This window comes from Dryobates pubescens, chromosome 12 (assembly GCF_014839835.1).
Source record: "Dryobates pubescens isolate bDryPub1 chromosome 12, bDryPub1.pri, whole genome shotgun sequence".
In the NCBI taxonomy this organism is placed as follows: domain Eukaryota; kingdom Metazoa; phylum Chordata; class Aves; order Piciformes; family Picidae; genus Dryobates; species Dryobates pubescens.
Window position 1 is genome coordinate 17,383,762 of NC_071623.1, and position 18,106 is coordinate 17,401,867.

An 18,106-nucleotide genomic window follows, 5' to 3' on the forward strand; every position below is an offset into this window, starting at 1 on the left:
CAATTCCCAAAAATACGTGTCTGTCCTCCATGGGACTGGTTTCCTTGGTACAAAAGGGTGGGATTGAAGAGTCACACCAGAGAGGTCATGCCAAAGCTCCTTGTAACTCTTGTTAATCAGCAGCAACTGCTGAGAACAAACTACACAAAGAGAGCTCATCTTTTGCCTGTGTATATTCTGGCGACACAGAGAAACCAGCACAGCAAATCACCATGGTCACAGAGCACAGGTACCATTAGAGCTCTGGTGTTTAAGAGCCACTAAGGAATTCAACCTTTGCCAACTTGTTTAACCCTTGTCTGGAGCCACTTTTACCTGCTGTGCTCCTGCAGTTGTTCCTGATAATGTAATTTTGCTTTACTTTTTTGATGCTGGGAAACAAAAAAGCATTTTTCTGTCACCTTCCCCAGACCCACCCCCAAGATGTACAGCCTGCTCTCACCATCAGCCACCTGTGTCATTTCCAGTCTGATGAACGCTCCTCTATTTAAGCTGGTTTACTGTGGAACTTTCTCTGTACCCCTGAGGACCTTTGCTACCCTCCCCTGACATTTTGTTTCTATCAGTTATCTTTTTTTCCCTTGTATTACACTCAAGTGCCAGAGCAGAGATGTTCTGGCACTTTGTGCATGCTACCATCATACACATTTTTTTTTAGCTAGAATTTGACACTGTATCCCACAGCATCCTCCTGGAGAAACTGGCTGCACATGGCTTGGATGGGTAGACAGTGCTGGGTGGAAAACTGGCTGGATGGTCAGGCCCAGAGAGTGGTGGTGAATGGAGTTAAATCCAGTTTGCAGCTGGTCACAAGTGGTGTTCCCCAGGGCTCTTTAATATCTTTGTCAATGACCTGGATGAGGGAATTGAGTGCACCCTCAGTAAGTTTGCAGATGACACTTAACTGGGTGGGAGTGTTGATCTGCTTGAGGGTAGGAAGGCTCTACAGAGGGAGCTGGACAGGCTGGATTGATGGGCTGAGGTCAATTATGTGAGGTTTAACAAAACCAAGTGCCAGGTGCTGCACTTGGGTCACAACAACCCAATGCAATGCTGCAGGATTAGGGCAGAGTAGATGAAAAGTTGCCCAGCGGAGAAGGACCTGGGGGTGCTGGTTGACCACTGGCTGAACATGAGCCAGCAGTGTGCTCAGGCATCCAAGAAGGCCTACGGCATCCTGGCCTGCATCAGGACTAGTGTGGCCAGCAGGAGGAGGGAAGTGCACTAACCAGTGCACTAAATGCAGAGCACTGAATTTTCTAGTGGAGTGAATGTTTCAGTGTACATCGGAGCAGAGGATCATTTACTGAAGATGGTGGCCAGATGTACGCGGCGTGGTGTACCACCTGGCAAAGGCACCTTTGTGCCTCTGTTATATTGAGGTTTTTGAAATGCCAGTATCACAGTACACCTGAGCATTTTGGTGGCTTTTAGAGCAGATGGAAAATAGCTGCTGCTGTGGGGGAAAGCTCATTTAAGTGAGTTATTGCCCCACATTCATTTACCAGCACTCAAGAGAGTTTGTGATGTGCGTGGTTGGAAGGGACCTCCAGAGATCGTTGAGTCCAACCCCACTGCCAAAGTAGGATCACTTAGGGTAGTCCTCACAGAAATGAATCCAGATGGATTTTGAAAGTCTCCAGAGAAGGAGACTTGAGCTCTATGCAGGCTGGCCACTCTGCCTTCACACCCAAATGTCATTTCCTGCCTTCGACAACTATTAACCTGGGGCCTGACTGCATGCTTTTCCTCCCAGTTGACTGTGTGTCTGTGTTTCCACAACACAGGAGCTGACCAAGACATGCCTGCTCTCAGACAGCAGCTGCAGGGGAAGTCAGGAAAGCGAAGCTGACAGCACGTGGATTCTTCCCAACTTGCCCAGTCAGTGCACGTGGACTGCTGCAACGCCAGCTGCCATGTCTCCACACTCCTGCATAGCCTTGTGAGTAATTCTGTCGCCCTGGTTCTTCAGAGTGCAGACAGCTCGGTGTCTTCTTTCTCTTCTGAAGACAAAGTGCTGTTGTTGCAACAGAAGTCAGTAGTCTGGCAGTATGTTATGTTAACGACAGATACTTTTCCAGGAGGCAAAACCTACCTAGTTATCTCCTCTCCAGGAAGAGCTTTCCCACTCCCTTGAATCCTGCAGAAAGACATGGCTGGCTCGAGACTCAGGTCTGTGCTTCCCAGCACGCATTGGAAAGCATCTGCTAGACTGGGGCATCTCCTTTCAGAAGAGCTAAGATGAACATATTTTGGAGGCAGATTTCAACCAGGGACTTGTACACCTCTAGCAAAGTGTAATGCAGTGTTGGCTCTCCTGGCATGAAGATTCCTCGATGCTGTTGCACCCATCCTGTTACACGGCACACAAAGTCAGCAAAGGGCTGCAGTCTGACTGCCCTTCTCCATTCAAACAGTCCAAGGCGGTGTGTAAGGAGATTTCTAAGTAGTAGCAATACCTTCACCGAAGAGACTTCCATGGAAACAGGTTGCCAAAGCCTGGGCTTTTAAATAAGCAGAAAATGGCCCACACAGAGGTTGCCCGCTCTTTGTAAGCAAGCCAAGAGTGCAGTGCAAGGTGAATTGATAGTTATGAGTGCCTCTTGTCCTCACAGCAGCAAGTTTCCTCCTGGGGTGAGGTAAGCTTGCCAAAATATCCAGACTAGGCTAGTCAAGAGGAGCTTTAATGGCCCAGCAAACCAGACCCAGACAAGGTAATAAAGGTAAGGCTGTTCTATAAATGTCAGGAGAACTGTGGACATTTCCCTGGCTGTGCTGAAGATGTAAACCATGAATTCAGCTCCAGCATATGAGGAACTGGAGCCCATGGGAGGTGTGACACTGCTCTGTGTGGATACCTGCCAGCTGGGAGCTGGCTGGGGGAGTTTCATACTGCATGCCAGGCAGGACATGGACACAGCACAGCCATCAGCATGTGTGAAGACCAAAATAGACTCTGGGTCTGGGCCGTGAAAAAGGGAGGAGCAGGCTCCAGAACCTCAGAGCAGATTCAGCAAACATGCTTCAAGGCACTCAGGGCGATCCTTGCAGCTAGTGTCCACGGGTAGAATTAGCTCTTTTCAGCCAAAGTGTTGGCTTTTTTTCCTCCATTATCACACTGATCAGGATAACATTCTTGGGGTTTACCAATTCAGCATCAGGGTGCCACTGGGCAGAAAGGCACGGCTGGTGCCAGGGCTCACCTACACCCCACATTAGAAGAGATGGGCAGCCAGGCATCAGAAAGCTCCCTGGAGATGTCTTCTGTTTGAGTGGGACCATGCAGTAGCACTGGGGCAGGGACTGAAACATAGCAGTGAAGAAAATACACTGGGACACACCACACTTTTCTTTTGCAGCAGTGTATGGAGAGGGTTGCTTGGTTTCTGTGCCCTGGGTAGACCACAAATGACAGCCAATGTACAAAACATCTCTGGGCTTTCCGAGGTTCCCACGTGAAACCTGATTGAGTTTTGGGGGTAGAAGCAGAGGATGGGGTGGAGGAGGACAGTGATGTTATTTTAATTAAGAATATTTTTTCCCCCAAGAGTGCAGGTAGACTATTTCTGGTATCCCTTGAGCCAACTCTAACCTGCCATAACCTCAGTAACAATCACTTGGTTTACCAGGACTGTTTTTTCCCTGGACATCTTATGGAATAACAGGCCATCAGTAAAAGCAGAAATCCTGGAGAAAAACCATCCCTGTCCACTGCAATCCTGTGCTGATACCAGCAGCTGCAGGCCTCCAATGTCCCCACCACATCCTTTAGGGGCACCAAAGACATTTGCTACAGACCCTCGTATCCTCATACACCTGCTGGCTTCAGACTCATGCATAGAGCTCATGCAGCTGGGGAAGGAAGCTACTATTATTTTTGTAGTAAAATATGGTAGTGATTAGGAAATTAATTTGATAGGAACTGCAGAAAATGTGCTCCAGAGTGAGGGAAAGGCTGTTATTTTTAGGGGATGGTAGCTGGTGGCAATGCAAAAGAGTAGTCCTCTTTCTGGTTCCCACCTTTTCCCTCCTGGCACAGCTCACCCTGGAGCAGGTTCTCTTCCACTTCCCTGTCCCCTCACCAGGCTCCATCATTGCAGACCCTGGACCTGCAAAGCATCTCACCATTCCACATTATGCCTTGCTGGGGTTCAAAGAGCATGGTAGCTTCTTGTTTACCACAATTACTAGCTGAAGGCAAATGTCCTTACTTTCCTCTCTTGAGCTGACTTCCTGCAATCCAGACACACAATGTAAGGGACAGGCTCTAGTTAAATGCCAGCTGAAGGAGATGGAGTTTCCCTATGCCATGGCTCAACCCCACTGAAAACCCTGAGCATTTTGGTGGCTTTTATAGCAGATGGAAAATAGCTGCTGCTGTGGGGGAAAGCTCATGTAAGTGAGCTATTCCCCCACATTCATTTACCAGCACTCAAGAGAGTTTGTGATGTGCATGGTCACACAATGGAGGGAGAGGTAGCAGCACTACAAAACTCATTTCTGGGCTTGAGATGTAAGAAAGCTGACTCCTTTTAGTAGTAAAGACCTGCACTAAACTACTACCCCCCTACTCTTGCGAAACAAGAGGTGTTCATATCAAGCTTGCAAAACTTGGAGGGAGGCATCTGTGTCTCTAAGTAAATCAGGATGTCATCAGCTGTGCAAGGGGAAGCTGAGCGGCAAAGAACTGGGGCTTTGGCACTTCACCCTGCTCAAGAAAGACAGGTGCTGGCTGCCAAGCAGGGGCAATGCATTTGTGGCCCAAATCAAGGCAGTTCTCATCAATATTTTCCCTTTATCTTTTAAGAAGTCCAAGGACACGAGTTGCCTGGCTGCATGGCGAGTTTGGTTGTGCATTTGGCAAACAAAGTTGTTGTTTTTAATGATGGTTGCAATTGCTGTGATGTGGTTCTTGGCTTCTGCTGGAGTCTGGCAGGGGCTAGCAAAACTGGGAGGCTGGGTTGCACTCATCAAAGTGCTCAGTTTAATTATTTGCAAACAATCCCCCAAACTCTCCAGAGTCCTCTGTGGCTTGGGCCTCCCTGATGGCTTGGAGCTGTCTTTGAAATTCTGGAAGTCCTGGCCAGGCAAGCAACAGCTGGCCCAGAAGTAGCTGAAAATGCTGAGAGCAGAGGTGATGCTGGGTAGGATGTACAGGGCCTTCTCTTTCTCACCTGCTGTGTAAAATCCTAAGGCTTATCAGCTCTTCTCACTTCAGTTAGATATAGGCCTGGTCTAGGGCCTTGCAGAACAAGACATTTCAGACCAGCTCTGAAATTAATTGCTTTATCTTTTATTTTCTTTTTTATGCCAAAGAATTAATAATTCATTTCAAGAGTGATAAAAAGCTGTAACTAGCTCCTAGTGCCATTAGTTGTCAATGAGGACCTTTGCTCTTGGAGATGGGGTGTCTCTTGGTGGCTTTGCTCAGCTTACTAAAGCCTCATTTCGAGTTTATCAGGGTTCATATTGTACAACAGTTGTTTTAATTTGACTTTATTTTTCCCCCCCCCCCTGCATTATTTCAGGCCAAAAGAAACAAAGATCTTGCCCAACATCCTGAGGAAAATTGGCTCCACCCCACTAGTCCGAATCAACAAGATTGGGAAGTCCTATGGGCTCAAGTGTGAGCTCTGTGAGTGTTCCCTTTCCACCAGGTTTTTCCATGCCATGAGGTGAGGGTGAGGGGTGACATTGGAGGGAGGCTTCAGAAGAGGCTTTGTGGAGAGCAAGCACAGATGGAGGGGACCAGATGGGGAATGTGTTGTGTTCTTCTGCTTACTCGGTTACACTAAAGTCATTTGTCAGGTCAAACAGGATGGTTTCAGGCTACAATGCACAGGGGCCAAACAGTCATGGAGGCATCGCTTTTCCCAGTAACTGCAGCCTCAAATCAGAACAGAGTTGGGCTGGATTTAGGGATGAGTGGATGACACCATGACAACTGACAGGAATGATGCAGCACCCAGGGTAGTATACCACACACACAGGAGAGGCTGGCCGAGCCTTCCCAAAACGTGGTGGCTGGAATGGGGCAAAGAGCATGGCAGGAACCTTCCCAGAGCCTGCCCTGGCAGAGGGAGCCAGCTCAGGCTGCAGGATACACACACCAGGGCAGCCCCTGGCCACCAGGCAGAGCTCATGCCAGGCTTCAGCCAGGCACCAGACCACTCATAGCTCCACAAGTCCCACACAGGGGGAGCTCTGCTCTGCCTTGGCATCTGCCACTCTGCTCTGGTGGGACCTTACCTAGAGAACTGTGTCCAGCTCAGGAGTCCTCAGCACAAGAAAAATGTGAAGCTGTTGGAGTGAGTGCAGAGGAGAGCCGCAGAAATGATCAGAGGGCTGGAGCATGTCTTCTATGAAGAAAGACTGAGAGAGTTGGGGGTGTTCAGCCTAGAGAAGAAGACTCCTGAGAGACCTTATTGAAGCCTTTTGGTATTTAAAAGGGAAGGGGTGGGTGGGTGTGTTGGGGGGGTGGTGGTGTTATAAGAAAGATAGGAACATTCTTTTTAGCAAGACCTGTTGCAACACAGAAAAGAGGTAATGGTTTTAAATGAAAAGAGGGTAGATCTAGACTGATACAAGGAATAACTTTAACAAGGAGGCTGGCAAAACACTGTCACAGGTTGCCCAGAAGTGGTGGGTGTCCCATCCCTGGAAACATTCAAAATCAGGTTGGATGGGGCTCTGAGTAACCTGATCTAGTTAAAGATGTCCCTGCTCACTGCAGAGGGATTGGACTAGACAACCTTTAAATAGCCCTTCCAACCCAAAACATTCTATGGTTCTGTGATAGCCTGGCCATGCCACTTCCCCGGGGTCACCTGTGGCTGGGCCAGGTGCTGCTGTCTGCTGCATCACTGTCCTGCAGACAGAAAGAGCTTCCCCTTGGTGACCTTCCCAAAATGCAGCCCAAGGCAGAAGAGTGGGGGCTGCAGACAGACAGGTTTGTCAGTGACTCACAACACCAATGCTAGGCCTGCTCAAAGGTGCTGGCTGTGAAGTCAGGTTTACCAGCAGGACCCAAGTCCTCCCATGACAGGATGTTAGGGTAGCACTGGTTACTACCTCATGTAAAGGTTATTTTTAGCCTGCTCCCTTGAAAAATAAGGATGATGTGATTAGGCTGTCTCTGTGTATATGGACTTTCCAGTCTTAGTTCCTCTAACTTTAATTCTTTTCAGCCAAATTGGACAGAAGGACAGTAAGGTTCACAAGTGTCACGTAGCTGGGTAGGAAGATGATGAGTACTCTGAGTGGGACCTTGCAGTTCTGTATAGCAGCAGGAAATCTTCCCAGGAGCATGCTGTGCATGCTGGCCAGATCCCTTCTCAGGATCTGAGATCCTCAGGCTGCTAACACTGCAATCTCCCATGCTGTACCACCCCTCTCTTCCAGGAATGAGACTTCAGGGACAGTAGGGCACCATGGAGCAGAGGTGTCAGAGACAGAAGGACAGGTCCACAATGTCTGGTTCCTCTCAGAAGCAGTCTGTCCCACGGAGGATGGCTCAGTGGGGAGTATTTCTAACGAGAGTAGGAGCATTTGGTGCCGGCAGCAGCAGGGAAGTCAGGGACAATCCTATTTGGTGGGATGGTGTCTCCCTCCCCTGGCACAGGAAGGGAGGGAGAGCAGAACAGGCAGAGCAGCTGCTTGGCTGTCAGTGAGCTGCAGGTCAGCACAGTCTCTTACCAAGCAAATCATAGCTTCATAGAACATCTTGTGTTGTAAAGGACCTTTAAAATTCATCTAGTCCAACCCCTTTTGCAGTCAGCAGGGATATCTTCAACTAGGTCAGGTTGCTCGGAGACCCATCCAACCTGACCTTGAATGTTTCAAGGGATGGGGCATCTACCACCTCTCTGGCAACTTGTGCCAGTGTTTCACCACCCTCACTGTAAGACATTACTTCCTTATGTCAAGTCTGATTCTAACCTCTTTCAATTTAAAACCATTACCCCTTTTCCCTGTTGCAACAGGCCTTGCTAAATAGGCTGTCCCCATCTTTCCTATAGGCCCCCCTTCAGGAAATGAAAGGCTGCAGCAAGGTTCCCTGAAGCCTGTTTTTTCCCAGGCTGAACAAATGTAAGAAAGCTTGCAGTGGTTCTGTGTCAAGGAATCAACTATGGTTGGACACCATTACCTGGTAATTGCTGTGCCTTCAGGGACATCTGAGTAGCTGAAATTTTGGCAGTGTTGCATTATAAGATGTAATGATGAGCACAAGATTTGTGTTTTCCCCGTGAGGCTGGCTGCTCAAGTATTGGGTTATCAACCTGATTTGCCTCTGCTAGGATGAAGTGAATGACACCCTGAAAGTACCTATTGCTTCCTATTGTCCATAAACCCTCTAGAGCTCAGTACCATCAATTCAGATGTAAGTGTTCATCAAAACCTTAGCAGGAAGAGTCATGCCCCAAGCATTAGCAGTGTGGAGGGCCTGACTGGGAGCCGAGGTGTGCCTTGCAAAGTCTCTGTTACTTGGATTTGTTTTGGTAGCTCAACAATGAACCTGTAACTTTGGCTGACTCTTGAAAGTGCTCTTTCTATTGATTGTCTTTCTCTATGGCACCCCATTCAGGACTACAGATCACCCCTACAGAAAGGCACCTTTTTAGATACCTATTAATAACTGCCATGCCCCAGGAAAGACCATGAGACCTTACTGTCAACCCTGACAGTGCACTTGGAGAAGAGTCCTTGAGGCAGGGCAGCAAGGTGTATAGTACTGATGTGGGACTTATAGCAACCACTGTACGTCCAGCTGATTTTAAACCCATCCTGGGTTTACTGGACATGCCTACTGCAGGGTGCTGCAGGTAGATGAAACGTGGGGGACAGATGATCTACAGGCAGATATACTGATGGGTAACCCCATGACAAGTTTCAGCACTCTGTGAGCAGATGGTGGATGCTTTTCCTTGAACAAAGGACCATCTGACAGGGTAGAAAAGAGTGTCCACAAATGTCTGCAGTGAGGGCTGGGGGAGCAGAGAGCTGGTGTTCCCTGCTGCACCTTGTCCCTGATGGAGCCTCTCCTCTCATTTCCAGTGGCAAAATGTGAGTACTTCAATGCAGGGGGCAGTGTGAAGGACCGCATCGGCCTGAGGATGGTGGAAGATGCAGAGAAAGCTGGGATTATAAAACCAGGAGACACGCTGATTGAACCTACTTCAGGAAACACAGGTGAGAAGGACAAAGATGCTTTCTCTGCCAGGGTACTGGGCAAGGTGGCCTTTCTGAGGGACTGTAGGAAGGGCAAGGGATTTGAGGATCTCTTCCACTTGACAGTTATGAAGACAGATTTGGGCTCCACAGATCTGGCTTCATCCTCACCTCAGCCCCCAACCCAGCAGCTGGGGCTCTGAGATGCATCGTGAGAAAAGTTCCTGAGGGCCTGTAAGGGTCCCACACCTACACAGGTGTGTCTGACAGGTTACCTTGCAGCAAGGCAAACAGCCTGGAAAGCTGAAGGAGCTGGGCACCCCTGGGTGTTTTCAGACTGGGAAGCTCTTAATATTCAGAAAGCTCTCAGAGAAGTTTCCCCTGATGCGCTTGAAGAGAAATAGTCTGTGGGGTTTTCTTCTTTGTCACTGTCATCTTGCTCAGGCATTAGGTTTTGGTACCACCAGAGGGTACAAGACAAGGAAACACAATAGAGGAGCGTCCCCCTAATTTTGCAGCTTACACAGGCTCCTTGGTATAAGGTTCCATGTCCCCTTGATGCTCCCTGCACCAGTGTCCCCACCATGGCAGGGACGTGCATGTGTGCATGGCTCGCTTTACAGCAAAACAGCATGATGCAAGCTGTCAAGGCACTCCGGGTGGAGTTGAGATCATGTCCCTTGCTGTGTTCCTCATCTCCCCCTTACTAGCCACACAGAATTTTACTCCTTACTGGCCTGTGGCTGCAGACACCCCAGAGCCAGTCCCTCTTTCCCCGACCTGTGAAGGGACCTGTGTGCCTCGGGCTGTTCCTCGGGTGGCTGTGCTGGCTCCCCCACCCCGGGGGGGCAGTCAGGATGGCACACGCTCCCTATAGCCAACTCTAGTGCCCTCTCACAGGGACACGCTGCTGCAGCCTCACCTGCTGGGGAGCAGCTGGCTCCATCCATCACTCTCAGTGAAACTGGAGTAGAGACTCCATTCACCTGCTCGCCACGGGGCGACATGTGCCACTTCGTGTGCATTTTCCCTCAACGGAGAGCATTGGAGGGGGAGGGGAAAGCACCTCTGAAGTAAAACACCTCTTTGTTTCCGAGAACAAAGGAAGAGGCCTGAGCCTGGTCAGGGGAAGAAGGTGCTCCCTAGCCTTTCTGCTCGCTCTGCCGCACTAACAGGCTCCTGCGAGCGAGAGGGTTACTGCAGCCCAGCTTGCCTTTTAGCACACCCTCCCATGCTCCCTGGTGCTCCTGGCACACCCCAGAGGATCGTGGAGGATGCTCTCCCCCGTAGCTCCTTAGTGAGCATTTCTAAGTTATGCTCACCTGTGGGAGAGAGGAACATAGGAAGCAACACATGGGTCAGCCTTGCCAAATGCTGTTGTCAACCAATTCCCTTTCCTCTCCACCACCTAGGAATCGGACTGGCACTGGTAGCTGCAGTGAAAGGTTACCGCTGCATCATCGTCTTACCGGAGAACATGAGCAAGGAGAAGGTCAGAACTCTGTACACTATCACCCCCAGCAGGGAACATCTTCTCTGTCTTTCTCTGCCTCTCCTTTTCTGGAGACCACATGCCCTCTCCTTTAAAAGGTGACAAGCCCTGCCACACACACTGACATAGCTTTGTAGTTATTCAGATTTCCTCTCTGTGATGGCCTGACTGACAGTGTAGTGTCAGTGGTGGAGCTGGGCTCATGTGTTGGCCAAGCACAGTGTGGCTGCAGAGAACTGGAGCAGGATCTGCTGCCTACAAGGGCAAGGGCTGGATGGAGCAGAGGAGAAGCAGACAGGTGCTGAGGCTCAGCTTCTGGTCCTGTTAATTTCCCTTCTGATGTGTCACTTCGTGTCTCTGTGTCTATGATTTTCTTTAACCTGGAGACAATTATGATTGTCTGAGGCTTTCTAGAAATGATGGGAGCTGATGCTCAGGTACAACTGCCATCCTGGAGGTGGCAGAAATCTCCACCTTAGCGAGCCAAAAGTCTCACAGACTGCTTATCTGAACTCACACCAGTGAAGCTAGACTTGGACCCTGACATGGATCAAAACTGAGCCCTCCAAAGTACTACTTTCATTTCAACCTGAGTCTCATTTAAGCTCAGTCTGGATCAGATGCCACCTCCAGCTACCATAGGCTTCATCTCCAGGTGGCCCTGACACTCACCTACCCTTCTTTTTTGAACCCCTTTTCCCTGGAGAGGACCTTTCCACTGGATTAATACCCTAAGGCTAATTTGTAGTTGCTTCTCCCCTGGGCTTGATGAGGGGAGAGAAGAGATGAGACTTGGAGTAAAGACAGCTTTAACTTCCTCCTTGCATGCAAGGGCTCAGACCACGGCACACAGGAGGTAGTATTCCCTACCCCATTTCTCTCTTGCCCCAGACACCAAGGAACAGCACACTTGCTACCTCTGCTGTGTCCCTAGCCTGCCCTCTGAGTAGGGTAGGGCACAAGGCCAGGCTTGAATCTGTGTGCCAGCCTCAGGCAGGAAGCCCTGAGTGCCAGGAGGGTGGCAAAGATAGTAGAGCTAAGTATCTCCAAATGCTAAAAGTCTCCCATGTGCAAAGCCCCTTTGGCATCTGACACTGCCATGAGCTCACAGGCTAGGATTACCATTGCTATGTGAGTTACCTTACCTCTCTTCCCTCCCAAAGGTTGACATTCTGAGGGCACTGGGTGCTGAAATTGTGAAGACCCCCTGCGGCCGCTTCGATGCCCCAGACTCTAACATTCGTGTTGCCTGGAAGCTGAAGAGTGAAATCCCAAACTCCCACATCCTGGACCAGGTATACATCATTCCTCCACTGACACCTCTACCAAACACAGCTTACAGCTTGTGCTCCAAGGGTGCCTGTGTCTGGGGGCTCCATTCAAACCGGCAGCAGAGGCAGATTTCGTCAGCGGTTTATGGCGCTGGAAACTGAGTCGCTCCTCTGTAAATCACAGGGTGGCAGAAACAAAACAAGGGACACTTCCAAACCTGTAATGCTTCTGCCAAAACTTGGGTGTGGGTGAGGCTGGGTTTTCTTGCACAATTCAAAGACTTCAGATTTAACTTTGACCTGAAAGAAAAAATAACTTCTAATGCCTGGCTAGCAGCCTCTGTTCTGCCTCAAAACCAAGCCTCATGCTGTAAAGGGCAAACGGTGATGATTCACACCAGCTGTTCCTGCAGCACTGCTTCTTGTACAGGAGGGCACTTCTCCCTTTAGCCTGACCTTGCTGCTGAAGGCATCCCCACAGGGAGCAGGGAGTCCCCATAGTGCAGGAAAAAAAGGAGGAAAACAAGAGGAGTTCACTGTCTGCATACACCTTTCAGAAGCAGCACATGGGACTGCATACATTTCAGTGCCTTACCCTTGTAGCCCCTGGGGTGAATCCCTCTGGACACAGTTCTCAGCCACATAACTTGCAGTGTCAACCAGAACACTGACAGAGCAGCCCTCAAAAGGAGATATATATATAGATAGATATATAGATATATATATGTGTATATACACACACACATATATAGATATGATACTTGAAAAAAAAATCTCTAATATGGCATTTGAGGAGAGGTTTTTGTTTGCTTGCTTTCTGAGCTTTTTAGGAGTATTTTGGGGCTGTGTTCAACTTTTTCAAGGTAACTGAAAAAGTTAAAATGTTTCTGGAGCCCCTATTACAGGAAGGATCTGGAGGTGCTGGAGTGTGTCCACAGAAGGGCCACAAGGATGATCAGAGTTCTGGAACTCCTCTCCTATGAGGACAGACTGAGGGAGTTGGGGCTATTCAGTCTGGAGAAGCGAAGGCTCTGAGGAGACCTTATTGTGGCCTTCCAGAATTTTAAGGGGACCTACAAGAAAGCTGGGGAGGGACTTCTTAGGGTGCCAGGTAATGATAGGACTAGGGGGAATGGAACAAAACTGGAAACGGGTAGATTCAGGTTGGATGTTAGGAAGAAGTTCCTCACCATGAGGGTGGTGAGACACTGGCACAGGTTGCCCAGGGAGGTGGTGGAATCCTCATCCCTGGAGGTTTTAAGGCCAGGCTGGATGTGGCTCTGAGCAACTTGATCTAGTGTGAGGTGTCCCTGCCCATGGCAGAGGGGTTGGAACTGGCTGATCCTTGAGGTCCCTTCCAACCCTGACAATTCTATGATTGTATGATTCTACCTCAGGGATAGCTAAAATACCCAGAAACTCTGGGTGTTAAAGCTAGGGCTTCAGCAAAAGCACCAGATTCCAGAAAATCCAGCACTGCAGCTTATGGGACAGCTGCACCTTCCCCACACTGAATGGGCACTGAGCTACAGGGAGGGAGTGTTTATGGGCACATTTAGTCTTCCAGTGTGAACAAATCCCAAGTGTCCTCGGAAACCTGTCCCAAAGTGACAGCCAGGAGGAACACCTGTGACCTGGCCTAGCCAGATTGCAGTCCACCTCTCATCAAGGAAGGGAGGGGGAAGTTGCATGCTTTGTGTAAAGCTCACCAGGAGCTATTGCTAGTTTGGTATTTGACCTATGCTTCACGCAGTAACTCATGCTGTTCTCTGTTGAAATAAACAGTACCGAAATCCAAGCAACCCCCTGGCTCATTACGACACCACAGCTGAGGAGATCCTGGAGCAATGTGAAGGTACTGCCTGTGCTGTCATTTCTACGTGCTGAGGAGGTGCAGAGGGCTATAACCCTCTTTGAGAGGCTCATTTTACATACCCTATTAACCTAAATGTTTAGAAATGGCCAGAAGGGCCTCTGTGAGTGAAGGCACCCTTAATAATGCTGACAGGCAGAGTGTAGCAACTTCTCGTAATCCACTCCAGGTAGATCTGAGCCTGCAGGGCTTCCCTGCTATGGCCCCCTATTTCAAAAGCCTAAGGGAGGAGACGGTAGTGCTAACAGCTAAAGGCTATACCCAAGAATGAAGAACCTATCTCTTGTTGGCTACAACATCTCTGTTGTAGCCCCAAGAGGCCTCACCAGAACATGGCAAACTGCATCTGATCCAGCACACTCATTCACAAGTCAAAAAAGACTGAAATTTCACAGACTAATGACAATTGATGTGACAACTAGGTGAGGATAAAAGTCTACCCCAGTCCATGTCTGTACAGACAGAAGTGGAATTTATTGCCAGTTCTGGGAGCACTGCAGAATGTGAAGAGGGTTTTCACTGGAGAGCAGTTATCTAACAGTAAGCCAGTTGGGTAGCAACAGGAACAAAGACAGTCCTACCCTCCTTTCCACTCCAATGTTTAGATTTGCCCCTACTGGCTGCCAACAGTGAATTACAAGTCCCCTTTTCCCAAAGCAGTTGCAGCATAAGGCTCTGAAGGCCTGGCTGATTCTGCTCCTACCGGTCCTAAATCACTATCATTTCATTGACACCAGTGGGGCTACATGTGACTGACACCAGTGCCAGGGCAGAGCTCTTTTATCTCCCCACTGTGGATGCTGACACACTAGCTAAAAAGTGGTGCCTGTTACTGATATGTGCTGCTATCCACATGCATGCTTTGCTTCAACATGGTGTGGCTGGAAAATGCTAGAAGTGCTGAGACGTTCCCTTACCCTTGAGCCAGGAGATGCCACAGACACAGAAATGATGGGCACTAGTGCAAGACTGGGAGGTCACCTTCAGCCTCCTGTGTTGAGGGAGGATCAACTATGCTCAGATCCTGCAAGCTCATCTGAGCTTCACAGGACCACACTTTGGCCCCTGGCATGACCTCTGTCTATCCTTTTCACATGTGGTTCTAGCAGTTGAGGGATACAGGCTCTGCATCAGTTCAGGACCCTGAACAAAGGGGAGACAGTGCTGGAAGCCATGATGAGTAGTTGCAAGCCTCTCTCTTCCCTGACCTGCAGGCAAAGTCGACATGGTGGTGATTGGGTCTGGCACAGGAGGCACTGTTACTGGCATTGGAAGGAAGCTGAAGGAGAAGTGCCCAGAGTGCAAGGTAAGCTGGGGGGCAGAACTGCCCACTCAGAGCTGCGTCCCCTGGGTTTTTCTGCCTGTACTTTAGATCAAGCATAACCCAATGGCTCACCTGAGCTAGCAGTTGCTGTCTCCACCTATTTGTTTTTTCACAGCAAGCCTGTCTTTTGCTGGAAGTAATTTGGAGTTATTCTCAGCTTGACCTAGATCCATCGAGTGCCCTAGAAGTCAAAAGCTCCACGGCCCCATTACTAATCCCACGCTGCCTGGTGCTGTGCCCTTCGCAGGACACTGTCAGGCATCCACTGCAGAAGTGGCTGGCCCAGCTGACAGCATTGCTCTACCTGCTGAAAGTTTCTCTTCTGGCAGCTGTGTGGGGGCACAGTGTGTGAGTGCCGCTCACATGCATCCCTGCCTTATGGCTGATGCCAGTCAGAGGTGCTCATTCTGCAGAGTTTGTGCTTCAAGGCAGTCTGGAGGAGGCTTGACAGTTAACTGTCTCTCCAGTGCAGCCAGTGTGTGAGCAATCCCCATCCACCACGAGCACTTTGAGGGTGGGAAGTGGTAATTCTAAGCCACCAGTCATTGTGCATCAGGTAAACACTACCCAGGATCGATTTAAAAAGCCAGTGGGAAACAGAACCCCTTTATCCTGAAAGATTTCTGTTTTGCCAATGGATAGGGATGTTATTGACCATCATGGGAAGAAAAATGTTGGTGAAAAGAGTGGGGGTAATTTTTCCTTTGACTCGTGCGTGTGACTACTTCTGAACTCTCTTTGTGGTCCTTCTCTCAAAGATCGTTGGTGTAGATCCTGATGGATCCATCGTCGCCCTGCCCAGTGAGCTGAATGGAACAAACACCACAACCAGTGAGGTGGAGGGCATTGGGCATGACTTTATCCCTACTGTCCTTGATAGATCAGTAAGTAGCCATGTGTGAAGAGTCCTCTGTCTCATCTTTGGTTTTGCATTCCGCCTACTCCCAAGTTCAGAGGTTCAGAGCTCTGGCACTGGGCTGTGGCACAGCCCTAAGGCTACTTGTGTACCTTCCCAGGGCAGGACTGTGATCCCAGCACTAAAGCATGTCTCTGAGTAAATCTGATTATAACTGACCTACAAGGAGAAGGCAAATACAGGGGCAAACAAGGAATTTGCCACAGTACCAAGTTCCTCAACTCAGCCTCAACAACATTCAGGGCTCACTTTCTTTGCTGTGATCGTAAGAGATCAGTGCCCTGGCCGCTCTTCATTCTGCTACTGTTTCCTGAGCCTTCACTGTTGCAGGCACCACACACAGAGCAGAAAACCTGCACCCTTTGTGGGCCATGCAAAATGACAGATCATGAACCTCATACCACATCTCGTAAGGTTTCTTCTCTGTGTATCAGTAGCCACCAGGCACAGAGGTTTAATGCCCTAATTCAAGTTGCTGTGCTCCCCTGGCTCCTTCCTTAGAAAGATCTCCCACAGCCTCACACCTCAGATTCTTTTCAGATGTTCAGTGTGTCTCTGCTGTTGGCATATGGCTTTAGAGCCATGACCTGTAACAACCCACAACTCTTTTTCCAATTGGATCTGATTTTGCCTGCCAAAATTTGACCATTACTGTAGCCTAGTCAGAACATCATGAACACCACTCCCTCTTCTGCATCCTGACTCTGGACCTCCAAGGAAAAGCGGGAGTGGGTGACAGCAAGAGAGGACACACCCTCCCAACCAAGGGGGCCTGGCAGATATCTTTGCTTTGAAGTGCAGGAAGCAGCAGCAATCTGCCAGATGTTGTAGGCATCAGGATCACAGCATAAGTCAAAGGGTCAGGACAGCACAAAATACCATTTTGAAGACCCAGCTTTCTTGCTTTCTCTTCAGGTGATTGATCAGTGGTACAAGTGCAACGACAGAGATTCATTTCTCATGTCTCGCAGGCTGATCAGAGAGGAAGGATTGCTGTGTGGTAAGCACCAATGACAACAGCTGCCTCTCCTAACAAACTTTCTCAGCCTCATGCTTTTAGGACCAAAATGCTTTGGGGTAGGAGCTCTCTGCACTTTGTATCGGAATGGAATGGAATGGAATGGAATGGAATGGAATGGAATGGAATGGAATGGAATGGAATGGAATGGAATGGAATGGAATAGACCAGACCAGGTTGGAAAAGACCTTTGAGATCATCAAGTCCAACATATCACCTATCTGCTAGGTCAACAAGGCTGAATGGCCAAACCCCACCTCAACATGAGGAGGAGTGAAGAACACTGTGAGGGTCACAGAGCATTGGGACAGGCTCCCCAAAGAGGTTGTGGAGTCTCCTTCTCTGGAGGCTTTCAAGACCAACCTGGATACATTCCTGTGTGACCTGTGCTAGATTCTATGGTCCTGCTCTGGCAGGGGGGTTGGACTCTGATTTTCAGGGTCCCTTCCAACCCCTAACATCCTGTGATCCTGTGAAACCCTGAGCTGGTCTGTAAGTCTCTGCAGACTTCAGAGGTGTGGCAGTGAGACTGTGGTCTGGGATCTGACTCATCAGCCACAATAATTATAGAAGCAATTCTATAATTGGTGCTTTTGCAAGGGACACTTTTGCACATGGAACTGGATCTTCAGGCCTAATCCTGTGCAGTGTAGGGTTACATGTGCTGACGAGAGGATTAGTGGGACTTGGGGCAGGACAGGTGGGCTAAAACTGCTGCTCTGCTAAGAGCTCTGTGAGGCTGTGCTCTCTGTTGTTGAACAGTTGCCACGCTAGAAGTGCCAGGTTTGGACCAGGAAAGTTTGAAAGTAAAGAAAGCATGAGATGTTCTTACTGAGCATTTGTCCCTGTGCCAACAAGCTGTAAGTAATCCCATGGGCTTTCCAAAGTGAACAGATGCCCTCAGACAAACCCTGCCTCTACCCAAAGAGCTTCTACACAGCATCAGGGTTGTATCAGCCTTTCCTGTCACCCAGCAGATAGCTAGAGGTTTGCAGCCAGGACCAGACAGTATGTAGACTTGTAGTTACAGCTGATAAGAGTCCT

General features: G+C 49.2%; 1 protein-coding gene across 1 annotated transcript in view; it reads left to right on the top strand.

Annotated features, from left to right (window-relative positions):
• Positions 1-18,106, top strand: part of LOC104305034 (cystathionine beta-synthase) — a 34,732-nt gene that overhangs the window by 9,071 nt on the left and 7,555 nt on the right. Inside the window, exons 5-13 of the mRNA XM_054165744.1 lie at positions 1,788-1,942; positions 5,529-5,635; positions 9,055-9,189; positions 10,581-10,660; positions 11,824-11,955; positions 13,717-13,786; positions 15,019-15,110; positions 15,887-16,012; positions 16,960-17,044. Coding sequence (XP_054021719.1) covers positions 1,788-1,942; positions 5,529-5,635; positions 9,055-9,189; positions 10,581-10,660; positions 11,824-11,955; positions 13,717-13,786; positions 15,019-15,110; positions 15,887-16,012; positions 16,960-17,044 — 982 coding nt within the window. The remainder of the gene's footprint in view (positions 1-1,787; positions 1,943-5,528; positions 5,636-9,054; positions 9,190-10,580; positions 10,661-11,823; positions 11,956-13,716; positions 13,787-15,018; positions 15,111-15,886; positions 16,013-16,959; positions 17,045-18,106) is intronic.